The 16,749-nt window shown below is 39.2% G+C and overlaps 1 protein-coding gene across 3 annotated transcripts; it reads right to left on the bottom strand.

Moving 5' to 3' along the window:
• Window positions 1-747: 747 nt before the first annotated feature.
• LOC112224687 (proton channel OTOP3) lies at window positions 748-15,669 on the bottom strand. Of its 3 annotated transcripts, XM_042305742.1 has the most exons (9): window positions 15,486-15,669; window positions 15,135-15,431; window positions 14,800-14,947; window positions 5,548-5,684; window positions 5,271-5,329; window positions 4,819-4,958; window positions 2,456-3,147; window positions 2,011-2,190; window positions 748-1,786 (listed from the first exon to the last, which is right to left on the bottom strand). In XM_042305742.1, exons 1-9 carry the CDS (start codon window positions 15,525-15,527, stop codon window positions 1,616-1,618), a joined length of 1,866 nt encoding a protein of 621 aa, XP_042161676.1. In that variant the 5' UTR covers window positions 15,528-15,669; the 3' UTR covers window positions 748-1,615. The 3 variants fall into 3 exon arrangements, with proteins under 3 accessions (XP_042161676.1, XP_024244152.2, XP_024244153.2); XM_024388384.2 differs by having other exon boundaries at window positions 15,135-15,669; XM_024388385.2 differs by having other exon boundaries at window positions 2,456-3,144; window positions 15,135-15,669.
• Window positions 15,670-16,749: the final 1,080 nt, after the last annotated feature.

The raw sequence follows: 16,749 nt of genomic DNA, 5'->3' as shown, positions 1-16,749 counted from the left end.
GGACAACAGTTTTCAGCTGTGCTAACATAATTTAAAAATAGTTTTCTAATGATCAATTAGCCTTTTAAAATGATAAACGTGGATTAGGTAACACAACGTGCTATTGCAACACAGGAGTGTTGGTTGCTGATAATTGGCCTATGTAGATATTTCATTAAGTCAGCCGTTTCCAGCTACAATAGTCATTTACAACATTAACAATGTCTACACTGTATTTCTGATCAATCTGATGTTATTTTAATGGACAGAAAAATGTGATTTTCTTTCAAAAACAAGGACATTTCTAAGTGACCCCAAACTTTTATACAATAGTGTATATGTTACTAAGATTGTTTAAATGTTTTAGATGAAGATTTATTGTACTTATTATTTTCAGTTTCTATTCTTGAACTGCTTTTATGGAAAGTTAAATTTTTTGGTATCCCTTTTATCACAGTAAGGCTCCTTTTCATTTTGGAAGAGTGTGAAATAGAGACTGACTGAGACAGACTAGAGAGAGACTTGGGGACTGACCGGGACCTCCGTGAACTGGGGACTGAGACCTGGGGACTGACCGGGACCTCCGTGAACTGATTGACTGAGACAGACTAGAGAGAGACTTGGGGACTGATCAGGACCTCCGTGACCTGGGGACTGAGACCTGGGGACTGACCGGGACCTCCGTGAACTGATTGACTGGGAGACAGACTAGAGAGAGACTTGGGGACTGATCAGGAGCTCTGTGAACTGGGGACTGACTGGGACAGACTGGGGACCTGGGGACTGACCGGGACCTCTGTGAAACGACTGACTGAGACCTGGGGACTGACAGGGACCTCTGTGAACTGACTGACTGAGACCTGGGGACTGACCGGGACCTCTGTGAACTGACTGACTGAGACCTGGGGACTGACTGGGACAGACTAGAGAGAGACCTGGGGACTGACCGGGACCTCTGTGAGCTGAATGACTGAGACCTGGGGACTGACCCGGGACCTCTGTGAACCGACTGACTGAGACCTGGGGACTGACAGGGACCTCTGTGAACTGACTGACTGGGACCTGGGGACTGACTGACTGAGACCTGGGGACTAACTGAAACAGACTAGAGAGAGACCTGGGGACTGACCGGGACCTCTGTGAGCTGAATGACTGAGACCTGGGGACTGACCGGAACCTCTGTGAGCTGACTGACTGAGACAAGAAGTGATATCTCTGGAATGTATGTATTGGCTTTTGAACTGCAGGCAAATGCTATTGTATTCTGTGTCTGATTTCATAATGTCAATATTTTCAAAGTACTGGAAACATATCACATGTAATAAATAATGTATTATGAATCAAAGTACACATGTTTTTAATGTCAACAGAGAAATGTTTACATGTCTCATCTTTACAGAAATGTGATATTTAGCTGGTCGGCACAATATTTCACCCAAGGATATGAAAGGTGGAGGGAGCTCATTGTGGCCTTATGTCCCAGAGGGGAGCAGTTCGTCACTGTTGTGGTTCCTATCCCTCAGGCAGTGATGAGGGGCTCCATCAGGGCCCCCCTGTAGAAGACTCCCAGAGGCTGAACCAGGTTAACCAGGATAAACCAGGCAGAGAAGAGAACAGGGGAGGAGAGGATAGGAGCTCAGCCAGTGATGAGGAGCTCCATCAGGGCCCCCACAGAGTGCATCCTGTAGAAGACTCCCAGAGGCTGAACCAGGTTGACCAGGACAAACCAGGCAGAGAAGCCAAAGAATTGCTTCCCCAGGCCGTTCTCAAACTGGGGGTGGGCTCCAAACGCTGGGATCATCCAGAGCTGAGGAGACGGGAGAGAGAATATCAGGGGACGAATTTAAATGACATTATATTGGAAAAGGGACAGGGTGTGAATAATAGCCTGATCCTAGATCTGTATGTTCTCCATGTACAAAGCATAGGAGTAGGCAAACAAGCACCAACAGATCTGCCTCCATGCTAGGTAAATATTGTGTAACATGATTATTACAAGATCACAGATGTAATATCCTTGGCGTTACTCACCATGATATTGGAGAGTATGAGGAAGGCACAGATCTCCTGTGTGACTTTTTTGTACCAGGTCTGTTGTCCTTCCTTGACTTGGCAAACAGGTGGTGCTGTCACTGCCTTTCCCCTCTTCAATAGAGACATCGCTCCTCCTACTTTATTCCTGTCATTTGTATTCTCCATGGTCTTCCTCTTCTGATTTGGGACATGAGAGGGGTCACATTGTCAATGTATTACTATAGATAAAAGTGTAACTATACTTCTGATTTGTAACGATACAGTATGGTGCTATCTAAGCGCACAAAAACTTATGAAGCAAAGATGGCTAGATGAATACATATGTTCTCTTATATTTTAAATAAAGCAATTTAGTAGGAAAATCAGCTTTGGCCAGAGGGAATTGGAGTTGTCAACATTACTTGAACCATGAAATTGAAGAAGGAGAAGGAGAGTGACTTGCCATGAATATGTTGATTCGCTCTTTTCCTTTACCCTTGGTGAGGGCCAGGTTGGGGTTTCGGTGGAGGCCATCAATGATGAAGACATTCTGCAGCAGGAGCTCCAACAGGCTGAGGAGGGAGTAGGAAAGATCCAGGCTTCCCAGTGGTCCGCTAGGCCCCACAGCCAGAGCAGCCACCAGAGAGAAATAGGACAGGGCAAGCTGTCCCAGGGCTGCCCCAACCAGGAGGGCCACATCCAGGCTACGCGTGGGGTTATGTCCCCTCTCATCCGCCCTCCTCTCCAGCTTATGGACCAACAGGCCAGCCAGGGAGCAGAGGGACATGATGGGCATCACAGCTAGATGGTAGCAGTAGAATATCAGAAAGGCAGTGTGCCGGTGCTTGCCTCGGTTCACCCAAACTTGATACAGGATGAACACAACCACCCCAGCTATAAGGACCAGACCCCCGAACAACGGCCCGAATAGGATCCCACCTTCGTGGACGATGCGTAGGGTAATCCTCTGGGCATGGTGGGGTATTGACCCAGGGCTCATACGCCTGCCCACGTTCTTCCACATCACATAAAGCATGCAGCCTGCCATCAGGTAGTACTCCATGTTGAAGGGATACAGGACTTCATAACCCTTCCTGAAGAACAGGCACACTGTGTCTGCACTGCACTGGCATAACGTTGCATTTCTCAGCCCTGCTGAAAGGAAATCAGGCCGGTTGGTGAATAATTTCTTCATAGTATACAATAGTAATATTAGATATTGTTAGCATCTTTATAATTCAGTTGAAGGTCCTCCAACTTGTCTGACTAGTGGGCAAGCACAGTTTACCTACTTTCATTGTGATAAAATGTAAATAAATGTGCTTTAGTTGTGTAAGGATTGTCATGACGTTGCCCTCTTTGGGTACAGCAAGCCCATCCCCCTCTGTCTCCTACACTCAGGCTGCTGCGACCTCAGGTTGTAAATTCCTGGAGGAGATTATCTCCTCATGGCCACAGTATAGAGAGAGAGAGGGAGTTTTCATAGAGAGAACAAAGGAATTTCTCCCACCTCACAGAACTTGAGGTCCGAACAACATTTATGTTCTGGAGAAGGTATAAAAGATCGGTGAAGATTCCAGCTACGAACTGGTCCGTTTGGTACAATTTTGTGAAACTCATGGGAGACAATACGGCCACATTACCATAAACGCTGTTTATACAATAGCCTCAGATATGAGGCTTACATCTAATTGTTGTACAGGATGAATGAGGAAAGATTAAACTATTTGTGAAATTATGGGATGCTATGTAACGATGTAATGTGAGAGAATTGTATTTCTGTGTAAAGTTTCACGTAATAAGTCACTGGCACGCCCCCATGAACACAGTTAGGACCTGGCGTCATGAGACAGCCTTTTTCTGCTCTTCCGAATAAAACCCCCACCTTGAGAATTTCTCAATAGACCATGTTTCTCTCAATTACGAGAGGACAAAGGTTGCAGACCAGCTTACCTCGATAACGAGAGGGCCAAGGTTTGAGACGATTGCTGAATCTTTTAACCATCCCGTGGTTAAACTCTTAGACCATCGATACCGACAGAATAAGGACAAGTCTTTGATATTAATTACTAGTCTGCAGCTAGGAATTCAGTATCATTGAACGTGAAGACCGACAACCACCGAAACATCTATTCTATAACGACATGAATTAATGTCACTCTGAACTATCCACTCTAACCATGACAGATAGGACAGACAGACTCTCCAACAGAAACAAACTTTTCAACAGAGATCCAGACGACACACTGAGCGTAAATATATATATATTGATTGCAATTATTCCCAAATGAGTGAGCGTTCATGTGCAAAGGATTAGCATTTCAATTGTTATAATTATTATTGTGTTGTCTTATCTCAGTCGACCCTCACTTCCCTTTTGTACACCAAGCCGCGATGCCGGTTTATCCCACTAGGGAAACTCCGCTATCATTTCCTTGTAACTATCTACTGTTTGTTATGCATTTCTGTGAATTACTGAGTAAATGAATTATTTTAAGACAATTGATGTATGGATGACTCATAGTGAAGACTGGGTTCGTGCAGATAGCCAACAATTTACGACGTTTGGAATGAGACTAACGTGAGGTAAAGAAGAATTCATTAGTCAGAAGACTAATTGATCAGATATTAAAATATCTGAAAAGTTGTATTAGGACGATTTTAACTTTAATCTGAATATGTTCCATGGTGCCCCAACTTCCTAGTTAATTAAAGTTACATGATTAATCAGTTTAATCGCGGAACAATAATTTAGAGAGTGATTTGATAAATAAGTCTTCAGTTTAATGATGCCAAAGACACGACAGGATGTACTACGGTATATACCGGAGTCAGAGCTATCTGCGCTGCCATATGTGGCGCGGCCATCCTCCTTCTCCATCTCTATCTCCAGATGAACTGTGTCTTCTGTCACCGCGTTCAGCCACAGCAACAGATCTGCGCTCAGAGTAACCATCAGCCCAGACCTGGTGTGGGAGCATAAACACACACACATATCACAGTTCAAATGTATTACATAACAATATGAAATGATATGTATGGATGATTCACTCTGAAATAAACACAAATTGCATAACAATAAGCTACAAAAAAACATAAAATCACACAATAAGCAACAAAATGGTTCAACCGTTCACAAACACCAGCAATCCCATTATTACCTGTTTGCTTTGTAATGTACAGGTCCCTATTGGTTCCTTTAGTCAATGCAAATACCATAGATCTCTCCAATAACAAGATGGTAAATGTTTTTGTAAATGAAATTGAGAGGCATGCACCTGGTAATGATCTTGTGCTTGTGAATACAGTCTTTGGAGTGAGCCCAGAGCAAATAGGTCTACAAAAATACATTAATTCAAATGTTAAGGAAATGACATTGTCCAAGTCAATACCAGTTTAGAATATAGGTTCAATACAGGTCTCTATTACCAAAGAGATATGACTAGCCTAAATAAATTAAATAACAGTTCAATCAAATGAAAATGCATTGAAAATATTTTAAACATTTTGGAAAATGAAATTGAGTCCAAACAAAAGCCAATGATTGATGACTACCTGTAGGCCAAGAAAGGGAGCCTCGATGAAGGGGGCAAGGACTTTAGCAACTGGCTTACACTCCTTCATCATGACATAGTAACCCATCTTGAAGAGATGCATCAGGAGACTGAAGGCGGCAAACAGCATCAGGACCACTGACATGGCAGGGAGTCAGGGGTCAACCAGAAACAGAAGTGTTAGTTTAGGTTGTGTCCCACATGCTATCCTATTCCCTATGTATGTGTCCCACATGCTATCCTATTCCCTATGTAAGGCACTCCTTTGGATGAGATTTGGGAACAGCGTGCCATTTGAGATGTCTTTCAATAATGCATTAAAATAATGCATAGATATCTGATAGAATGAATAACTACAAACTGTCACAATATAGAAGCCACCCTCATTGAAATGATTGTCCCTATTGAATTACAATGACCCAACCTGTATTAAATCACTATAAAGCATTTAGGGACGGATGATGTAAATTAGTGCAAGTACAACATTCTGGTTCTGACTCCTAACCAAGGCAACCAATCATCAGGGATGGATATGATGCTACTGGAGCTCATGCAAGTCTTTTATTCTGGGATGACAGACAGTATATATAACATTAGATGTTTTTTTAAATATATATTTTATAAACAATACAAAGCATACACATTCAAACAACTACATCACACCTGCCCAGGCCCACTAGCACACCCCCCCCCCCATCACTCTCCGCCACATTGTCACGTTGGTATAAATGGGTCGGGAGACAGGTGCAGGAATGTGTAATAGTTTTTTTTTAATGACCCAAATTACAGCGTGCTGAGTAAAGGCACGGGGACGCAGACCAAACAAACACGATACAAAAACACAGGGTTGAAACCCAACTAAAAGAGCGAGGAGTACCTCGAATAAATAACACGCAGGACGAGACCCGTAATCATCTGCTCAATCCACAATGGCACGAAAGCCAAAACACACAGCACAGGTACTCACACTCACCAACGGACATTGTAACAATAATCCACAGGACAATGGTAAACCAAGGGCACACACACAAATTACTAATCACTGGGAATCGGGACCAGGTGTGTGTAATGAAAGTTCCGCAGGGATCCGTAACACACATGGCCTGAAACTGCACCATTTTGTTTCAATTTGTAGCCCAATCATTTTCATTATTCAAATACGAAATCATTTGATTTTTCCAATGTTTTAATGATGGCGGATTGATTGATTTCCATGTTTTCAGTACACGTTTTTTTCAAGATGAGAGATGAGAAGAGAATCATGCAACCCATCGGGTATCTCACTATACCCCCATACACCATGTCTTGCAATATGCAGACAGATGGATCAAAAGTGAGTTCACAGTAATATACTTCTCACAGCCAATTTTCTAGCTCCGCCCAGAACTTCCAGACTTTATAGCATTCCCAGGAAGCAAGGATTATTGAGTCATTATTCTTTTTGACTCTGTACATTAGTTTGTACTGAATTAAGCATACTTTTTTGTTATCTGTAATTTCGTTAGTTACGTTCCAACTTTACCTCCATCTTGTGCCCACATCAGTTCTTTTTAAGTCTTGGTTCCAATAGTTTATATTATTTTTCTAAGAGATTGTCAGTTGGATAGATCTGCAACGTTCTGTATATATTACCTATCATGTGAACATCATTTTCTACATCATTCCCTCAAAGTTGCTTTGATGTCCAAAAGATTTCAAATCAACATTTCGTAATATGTAACTATTTGAAACTATCTACACTTGTTAATTATGTCATGGAAATACATTTATTTCCTGTTACCAAGTCATTTATAGTTTATATGCATTTAGTTTTCCATGTGGATATATTTATAAGGGATTTCTGAAAAGTTAACCTAGGATTGTTCCATAAGGTTGTGTTTTAAGGAAGTGATATTGGTTCTTGTAGAATACATTTCGTTTTCTTCCATTTTGTTTTTTAACCTTCTCCCCAGTCTGAGGTCCTGAGGACTCTGGGTAGATTTCATCAAGGATCTCTCTGTACTTTGCTCCGTTAATCTTTCCTTCGATCCAAACTAATTTCCCGGTCCCTGACGCTGAAAAACATCCCCACAGGCCTTCATGCGCGTTTTACTGAGGAGTGGCTTTCGTCTGGCCACTCTTCAATAAAGGTCTGATTGGTGGAGTGCTGCACAGATGGTTGTCCTTCTGGAAGGTTCTCCCATCTCCACAGAGGAACTCTGGAGCTCTTTCAGAGTGAACATCGGGTTCTTGGTTACCTCCCTGACCAAGACCCTTCTCCCTCGATTGCTCAGTTTGGGCGGGCGGCCAGCTCCAGGAAGAGTCTTGGTGGTTCCAAACTTCTTCCATTTAAGAATGATGGAGGCCACTGTGTTCTTGGGGACCTTTAATGCTTCAGAAATGTTTTGGTACTCTTCCCCAGATCTGTGCCTCGACACAATTCTGTCTTGGAGCTCTATGGATAATTTCTTCGACCTCATTGCTTGGTTTTTGCATTGACATGCACTGTCAACCGTGGGACCTTATATAGACAGGTGTGGGCCTTTCTAAATCATGTCCAATCAATTGAATTTAACACAGGTGGACTCAAATCAAGTTGTAGAAAAATCTCAAGGATGATCAATGAAAACAGGATGTACCTGAGCACAATGTCTCTTATTAAAGGGTCTGAATACTTATGTAAATAAAGTATTTATGTTTTTAATTTTGAATATATTTGCAAAAATGTCTAAAAACCTGTTTTCACTTTGTCATTATGGGGTATTGTGTGTAGATTGGTGAGGGGGGGAAATGTATTTGATCAATTTTAGAATAAAGCTGTAACGTAACAAAATGTGGAAAAAGTCAAGGGATCTGAATAATTTCCCGAAAGCACTGTGTGTTCTGGGGAAGAGCAGGCACATCTTCACTATGTACCCATTGTTCCTCTTTACTGGCTACTGCCAACACACTGACACTGACACTGACTCTACTCCAGCCACTTTAATAATGGGAATTGATGGGAAATGATGTAAATATATCACTAGCCACTTTAAACAATGCTACCTTATATAATGTTACTTTCTGGGGAAGAGCAGGCCATCTTCACATTATTCATCTCTGATATGCATACGTAGATACTGTACTCTATATCATCGACTGCATCCTTATGTAATACATGTATCACTAGCCACTTTAACTATACCACTTGGTTTACATACTCATCTCATATGTATATACTGTACTCGATATCATCTACTGTATCTTGCCTATGCTGCTCTGTACCATCACTCATTCATATATCCTTATGTACATATTCTTTATCCCCTTACACTGTGTATAAGACAGTAGTTTTTTTGGAATTGTTAGTTAGATTACTTGTTCGTTATTACTGCATTGTCGGAACTAGAAGCACAAGCATTTCGCTACACTCGCATTAACATCTGCTAACCATGTGTATGTGACAAATAAAATTTGATTTGATTTTTTGATTTGATTTACTGATTCTGGGGATGAGCAGGCACATCTAAACTATGTACCCATTGTTCCTCTTTACTGATTCTGGGGATGAGCAGGCACATCTAAACTATGTACCCATTGTTCCTCTTTACTGTATATAACTACATCTGGCAAGTAAAAGTCCTGGGTGGCAAGTTGATACAATTCCAAGTCCGGAAGGTTAAAACCAACCTCAGACTTACAGTAGGTTGATGTAATTCCAAGTCTGGAAGGTTAAAACCAACCTCAGACTTACAGTAGGTTGATGTAATTCCAAGTCCGGAAGGTTAAAACCAACCTCAGACTTACAGTAGGTTGATGTAATTCCAAGTCTGGAAGGTTAAAACCAACCTCAGACTTACAGTAGGTTGATGTAATTCCAAGTCCGGAAGGTTAAAACCAACCTCAGACTTACAGTAGGTTGATGTAATTCCAAGTCTGGAAGGTTAAAACCAACCTCAGACTTACAGTAGGTTGATGTAATTCCAAGTCTGGAAGGTTAAAACCAACCTCAGACTTACAGTAGGTTGATGTAATTCCAAGTCCGGAAGGTTAAAACCAACCTCAGACTTACAGTAGGTTGATGTAATTCCAAGTCCGGAAGGTTAAAACCAACCTCAGACTTACAGTAGGTTGATGTAATTCCAAGTCCGGAAGGTTAAAACCAACCTCAGACTTACAGTAGGTTGATGTAATTCCAAGTCCGGAAGGTTAAAACCAACCTCAGACTTACAGTAGGTTGATGTAATTCCAAGTCCGGAAGGTTAAAACCAACCTCAGACTTACAGTAGGTTGATGTAATTCCAAGTCCGGAAGGTTAAAACCAACCTCAGACTTACAGTAGGTTGATGTAATTCCAAGTCCGGAAGGTTAAAACCAACCTCAGACTTACAGTAGGTTGATGTAATTCCAAGTCCGGAAGGTTAAAACCAACCTCAGACTTACAGTAGGTTGATGTAATTCCAAGTCCGGAAGGTTAAAACCAACCTCAGACTTACAGTAGGTTGATGTAATTCCAAGTCCGGAAGGTTAAAACCAACCTCAGACTTACAGTAGGTTGATGTAATTCCAAGTCCGGAAGGTTAAAACCAACCTCAGACTTACAGTAGGTTGATGTAATTCCAAGTCCGGAAGGTTAAAACCAACCTCAGACTTACAGTAGGTTGATGTAATTCCAAGTCCGGAAGGTTAAAACCAACCTCAGACTTACAGTAGGTTGATGTAATTCCAAGTCCGGAAGGTTAAAACCAACCTCAGACTTACAGTAGGTTGATGTAATTCCAAGTCCGGAAGGTTAAAACCAACCTCAGACTTACAGTAGGTTGATGTAATTCCAAGTCCGGAAGGTTAAAACCAACCTCAGACTTACAGTAGGTTGATGTAATTCCAAGTCCGGAAGGTTAAAACCAACCTCAGACTTACAGTAGGTTGATGTAATTCCAAGTCTGGAAGGTTAAAACCAACCTCAGACTTACAGTAGGTTGAAGGTTAAAACCAACCTCAGACTAAGGTTGATGTAATTCCAAGTCTGGAAGGTTAAAACCAACCTCAGACTTACAGTAGGTTGATGTTATTCCAAGTCCGGAAGGTTAAAACCAACCTCAGACTTACAGTAGGTTGATGTAATTCCAAGTCTGGAAGGTTAAAACCAACCTCAGACTTACAGTAGGTTGATGTAATTCCAAGTCCGGAAGGTTAAAACCAACCTCAGACTTACAGTAGGTTGATGTAATTCCAAGTCTGGAAGGTTAAAACCAACCTCAGACTTACAGTAGGTTGATGTAATTCCAAGTCTGGAAGGTTAAAACCAACCTCAGACTTACAGTAGGTTGATGTAATTCCAAGTCTGGAAGGTTAAAACCAACCTCAGACTTACAGTAGGTTGATGTAATTCCAAGTCTGGAAGGTTAAAACCAACCTCAGACTTACAGTAGGTTGATGTAATTCCAAGTCTGGAAGGTTAAAACCAACCTCAGACTTACAGTAGGTTGATGTAATTCCAAGTCCGGAAGGTTAAAACCAACCTCAGACTTACAGTAGGTTGATGTAATTCCAAGTCTGGAAGGTTAAAACCAACCTCAGACTTACAGTAGGTTGATGTAATTCCAAGTCTGGAAGGTTAAAACCAACCTCAGACTTACAGTAGGTTGATGTAATTCCAAGTCTGGAAGGTTAAAACCAACCTCAGACTTACAGTAGGTTGATGTTATTCCAAGTCTGGAAGGTTAAAACCAACCTCAGACTTACAGTAGGTTGATGTTAAACTTTCCTTCTTATTATATGCGGTTTAGTTGGCCCCCATAAAGTTTGCTATGACTGAATATATTCTTCAGTGGGGTAATTGGTATTTCTGAAAATAAATACAATAACTTTGGCAGCCAGTTGTATTCTACCTGTAAGATGTATGAGGTAGATTATACAATGTAATTAGATCTGCTTTCATATTGTTGAGTAATGGAATAAAGTTATCTTTATATATTTGTTGTTTGTTGTCACTTATTAAGCATCCTAAGTATTTCATATTTTCTGTGGTCGACTTAAAGGTAGTTAACTAGTAAAACACATGTTTTTCCCCTATTGCCATTATTATTTCCACGTAAATTTTATATCCTGAGATTTGTTTTTATTTTCTGAAAATATTTTTAGCAAAGGGGAATTGAGTTTTCAATATTGGTCAGGAAAATCAGGATATCATCTGCAAATATGTGTAGTTTAAATTCATGTTTATCAATACTGATAGCTGTTATGTTTGGGTCCTGTCTAATTCTTTCTGCAAGCGGTTCAATTGCCAGTGCAAACAGGAGGGGAGAGGGGACATTCCTTTCTTGTGCACCTTTCTCAAGCAATTTCATCAAATAATGTATTATTTGTGTATATTTTTGCTTTAGGACATTCATACAACATGTTTATATAATGTATTATTTCAGCTGGAAAGTTGAAAGCTTCCAAAGTTTTGAATAGAAAATGCCATTCAAGAAAGTCAAAAGCCTTTTTCGGCATCAACAGCCATTATTGATAAATCTACATTATATCTTCTTTTTTTGCGTATTGTATTAAACTGAAACATATTCTTCTATTTGTTTGTAAGTGTCTATTTGTAATACATCCTGTTTGATTGATATGTATCAAGTCTGGTAAGACTTACCATTCTATTGCTTATGAGCTTTGCTATTATTTAATGGCACAATTTACTAAACTTATCGGTCTATGTTCAGCAGGGGACCTTCCAGAGTTTCCTGGTTATAATATAACTGAAATAACTGCTTGATACTTGGAACTAGGAAGTACTGAATTGAGTGAGGTGTGTGTTCTATGGGAAAGCCATCCATTCCTGGTGATTTTCTCCATGTAAATGTTTGAACAGGATCTAATATTTATTCTTGGGTGATCTTTTGTTTTTAGTAATTATTTTTAGTCTGCTGACAGTTGCTTCAGAGTTGTTGAGTCTAAGAAGGCTATAGGATCCGTCCAATTGTCGTTTTAATTCTGATTGATACACATTTTCACGGAAGCTTTTTAAAATGGTAATTAATCGCGTTGTTGTTTCTAATTACCACTTTTCTATCTTTATCTTTGAAAATTATAACTGGTTTAGTGTGTATTCGTTTTGTGACAGCTGTGACATATTTACCACGTTTATTTACCATTAAGTAGCATGCTGTAGTTGTTTGCTCTTTTCAAAAGAAAGACATCAATTTTATTTTCTTATTTACCTTGTAAAGATTTCTTTTGATGGTCTTTATCTAAGATAGGCATTTCCTTGTCTTCTTCTTTCATTTTAATTTCTAAATCAGATTAAACTTTTGCCAAGTATGAAATTATCACCCCCCCTAACGTTTATGCCTTAAAAGCCCAAGTCGGCTTTTCTCTGTCCTCTACATCTAAATTTGTAACGGTAAAGGTTTTTATTTTTTCATTTATGCATTTAATACATTTCGGATCCAGAAGATGAGTTCTTTTCATTCTCCAAATTTTGTCACTTAAGTGTATTTTCTATTGGTGGAATTAAACATAATACCGGAGAATGAAATGATATCACTATATCATTCATTTTTTTAATACAGTACATTTTTGAGTGCATTTTGAGAAATAAAAATGTAGTCAATTCTTGAATAGCTTTTCTTACTTTGAGAAAAAAATGGAATAGTCTTTTTCAGTTAGGAATAATATCCTCCAAGTGTCGTGTAAATCATTTGTGGAGGTTTTTTTCTCTTTATAGGCTTCCTAAAATGGGCTTTTTTATATACTACATCTGTCAACCTTATTGAATGTATAGTTTAAATGTATAGTTTATAAATGTATAATTTATATGTATAATTTTTAAATGCAAATGTATAATTTATAAATGTATAATTTATATGCATAATTTATAAAAGCATCATTTAAATGAATAATTTAAGAAGAATTGATAAATGTATAATATATATGTATAAATGTAGAATGTATAAATGTATGTTTTAAAAATGTACAATTTAAATGTATAATTTATAAATGCATAATTTATAACTGTATAATGTATATGTATAATTTATAAATGTATCATTTAAAAATGTAGAATTTAAAAATGTAGAATTTATAAATGTAGAATTTATAAATGTAGAATTTATAAATGTAGAATTTATAAATGTATAATTTAAATGTATAATTTATAAATGTATAATTTATAAATGTATAATGTATATGTATAAATGTATAATTTATAAATGTATGTTTTAAAAATGTACAATTTAAATGTAGAATTTATAAATGCATAATTTATAAATGTATAATTTAAATGTATAATTTAAAAATGTATAATTTAAAAATGTAGAATTTATAAATGTAGAATTTATAAATGTAGAATTTATAAATGTATAATTTAAATGTATAATTTAAACGTATAATTTATAAATGTATAATTTATAAATGTATAATGTATATGTATAAATGTATAATTTATAAATGTATGTTTTAAAAATGTACAATTTAAATGTAGAATTTATAAATGCATAATTTATAAATGTATAATGTATATGTATAATTTATAAATGTATCATTTAAAAATGTATAATTTAAAAATGTATAATTTATAAATGTATAATTTATAAATGTATAATTTATAAATGTATAATTTAAATGTAGAATTTATAAATGTAGAATTTAAATGTAGAATTTTAAAATGTAGAATTTATAAATGTAGAATTTATAAATGTAGAATTTATAAATGTAGAATTTAAACGTATAATTCATAAATGTATAATTTTAGTCACCTGCTAAAATAATAGTTTTGGTCTGGATTTGATCTCATATAACTTGAATTGTATCTATATCTTTTTTTATGCGGTCGGATAAACATTCCAAACCTCCTACCCTTACAGCTTTGAGGCGTCCGCATGGTCCTAAAGCACACCCACCGTCCCCAGGTAAAGTTTCACCCCTGCAGTATATAGCTACAATTTTCCCCAGTTTCTGATTCAAATAAATACCACATAAGTAGCCTATAAGGCATAATCCATGACATGTGTTTCTATCTGTCTATTCAAACCCTAAAGTAACAATAAGTACCATAAATATAACTCCAAGTTTCGAGTTTTAAGTTTTATGAGTTGTATGTACAGGATACAGTTGGTATACGCCGTCCAATGAAATACTTTCTTGCAGGTTCCTTCGCGACAATGAAGCAACAAATAGAAATGATAAAAGACAAGAATACGAACATAAAGTAAAATGGCTCAATAGAACATAGTAAACATTTTGTCATAAGTATAATACAAATAGGTACAATTTATAGTCCAAATAATAATCCAAGAGTGCCTACCTGTGACTGTGATTCCCCCAGCGTGGTGGTCTTTATGTGGGCATATCCCAGGTTTCCTCCTGGCCCAGAGTAGGTACCACAGCATCCAGGCCAGGCTGAGGCACATCAGCAGCAACATGAAGATCTGGGGCTCCTGGTGCCTGAGGCCCTGAGGGATGAAGTCTCAGTTAAGGGACCACACATGCGAAGAGGAATGCTCAAGCTGAAACGTACAGTATGCCCGTGCACAGACTATTAGGACATGTTGCTATGAGTTCATTAGAGAGAATTAAAACAAAGCTTAATTGCGCATTTTATCCCAAGTGAGTGCTGGCCTTGTTTCAGATTTTTTGAACCTGAGGGTTGAAGGCCTGGCCAGCTAACAGAGCTGCCCCAAGGAGGACAATGTTGAGGCCCAGGAGCCCGGAGAGCAGCCGTCTCCCACTGGGGGCCCACACCAGGACTGGGTCTGGGTGCGTATGGTTTCCGGATCCCTCCTCTTCCTCCTCCTCCTCCTCCTCAGCCTGGCACTGACTTTCAGGGACCATGGTGTCAGCTGTCGCTGTGGTACCAGACTCCTGGCATTGACTTCCGGGGACCATGGTGTCGGCTGTTGCTGTGGTACCAGACTCCTGGCATTGACTTCCGGGGACCATGGTGTCGGCTGTTGCTGTGGTACCAGACTCCTGGCATTGACTTCCGGGGACCATGGTGTCAGCTGTCGCTGTGGTACCAGACTCTGAATCCATACTTACTGACTTTAATTAGTCTGACTCCTTTTACTTTCACTAAATCCACTCTGCAGCTCCTTTTGCAACCTCTCTGTCTCTCTCTCTCTCTCTCTCTCTCTCTCTCTCTCTCTCTGTCTCTCTCTCTCTCTGTATCTCTCTCTGTCTCTCTCTCTGTCTCTCTCTCTCTCTCTCTCTCTCTCTCTCTCTCTCTCTCTCTCTCTGTCTCTCTCTCTCTCTCTCTCTCTCTCTCTCTCTCTCTCCTCTCTCTCTCTCTCCTCTCTCTCTCTCTCTCTCTCTCTCTCTCTCTCTGTCTCTCTCTCTCTCTCTCTCTCTCTCTCTCTCTCTCTCTCTCTCTCTGCTCGGTCTCTATCCCTCTCTTGCTCTCCTTGTATCTCTCTTTAATCCATTCCGTATCCAGCAGTCTCTCTTGTTCTTTCCCTCTCCCTCATAATTCAAATCTAATGAGCGTTAGGAAGCTGGACCTACCCAGTAAGAGCGTGTATTTAAATGCAGGTGAAAAACCTAACCTGCACTCCCATTGGTAGTCCCACAGTTGTGTAGATGTGGCGGAATCCTATATGTGGGACTAATCATGCCACGCCTTTAATAAAATAAATAGTCTTCTGTTAGTCTGTGTACCAAATGGCAGCATATTCCCTTTATAGTGCACTACTTTTACCATGGCCCTATAGGGCTCTGGTCAAAAGTAGTGCACTATATAGGGAATATGGTGCCATTTGGGACACACAAAATAAATCTCAGTTGACTTATGTTGCACGTTGACCTTTGTGTTTTCATTGTTCAAATAAACCATGAATGACTGCTTAAAGCCAGCTGTGCAGTGAGTGGATGTCACCATTAATCACTCTTGTAGTGTTCATTTTTTTTGTTTATTTCACTTTTGTTTATCTATTTCACTTGCTTTGGCAATGTAAACATGTGTTTCCTGTGCCAATAAAGTCCCTTATATTGAAATGAGAGAGAGAGAGAGAGAGAGAGAGAGAGAGAGAGAGAGAGAGAGAGAGAGAGAGAGAGAGAGAGAGAGAGAGAGAGAGAGAGAGAGAGAGAGAGAGAGAGAGAGAGAGAGAGAGAGAGAGAGAGAGAGAGAGAGAGAGAGAGAGAGAGAGAGAGTGTTTCTCAGCACAACTGGGCAGGAACCATTGAAGAAGCAAGAAGAGACGGAACAAAAGTCAATCGTTCCTTTTATAATCGTTTGTATTTCAAATCAGTTGTTGACCAA

Source organism: Oncorhynchus tshawytscha, linkage group LG25 (assembly GCF_018296145.1).
Source record: "Oncorhynchus tshawytscha isolate Ot180627B linkage group LG25, Otsh_v2.0, whole genome shotgun sequence".
NCBI lineage: Eukaryota > Metazoa > Chordata > Actinopteri > Salmoniformes > Salmonidae > Oncorhynchus > Oncorhynchus tshawytscha.
Note: the sequence above shows the minus strand (reverse complement) of the source record. Positions and strands in the feature narration are given on the sequence as shown.

Bases quoted from the DNA above. Each gene is read 5' to 3' on its own strand.
- LOC112224687 (XM_024388384.2), bottom strand. From the start codon at position 15,527: ATGGATTCAGAGTCTGGTACCACAGCGACAGCTGACACCATGGTCCCC. The intron at 5,330-5,547 runs GTAGTCATCAAT...GTATTTTTGTAG, and splicing joins CTCCCTTTCTTGGCCTACAG to ACCTATTTGCTCTGGGCTCA. The intron at 1,787-2,010 runs GTGAGTAACGCC...CCGTCTCCTCAG, and splicing joins TCATACTCTCCAATATCATG to CTCTGGATGATCCCAGCGTT.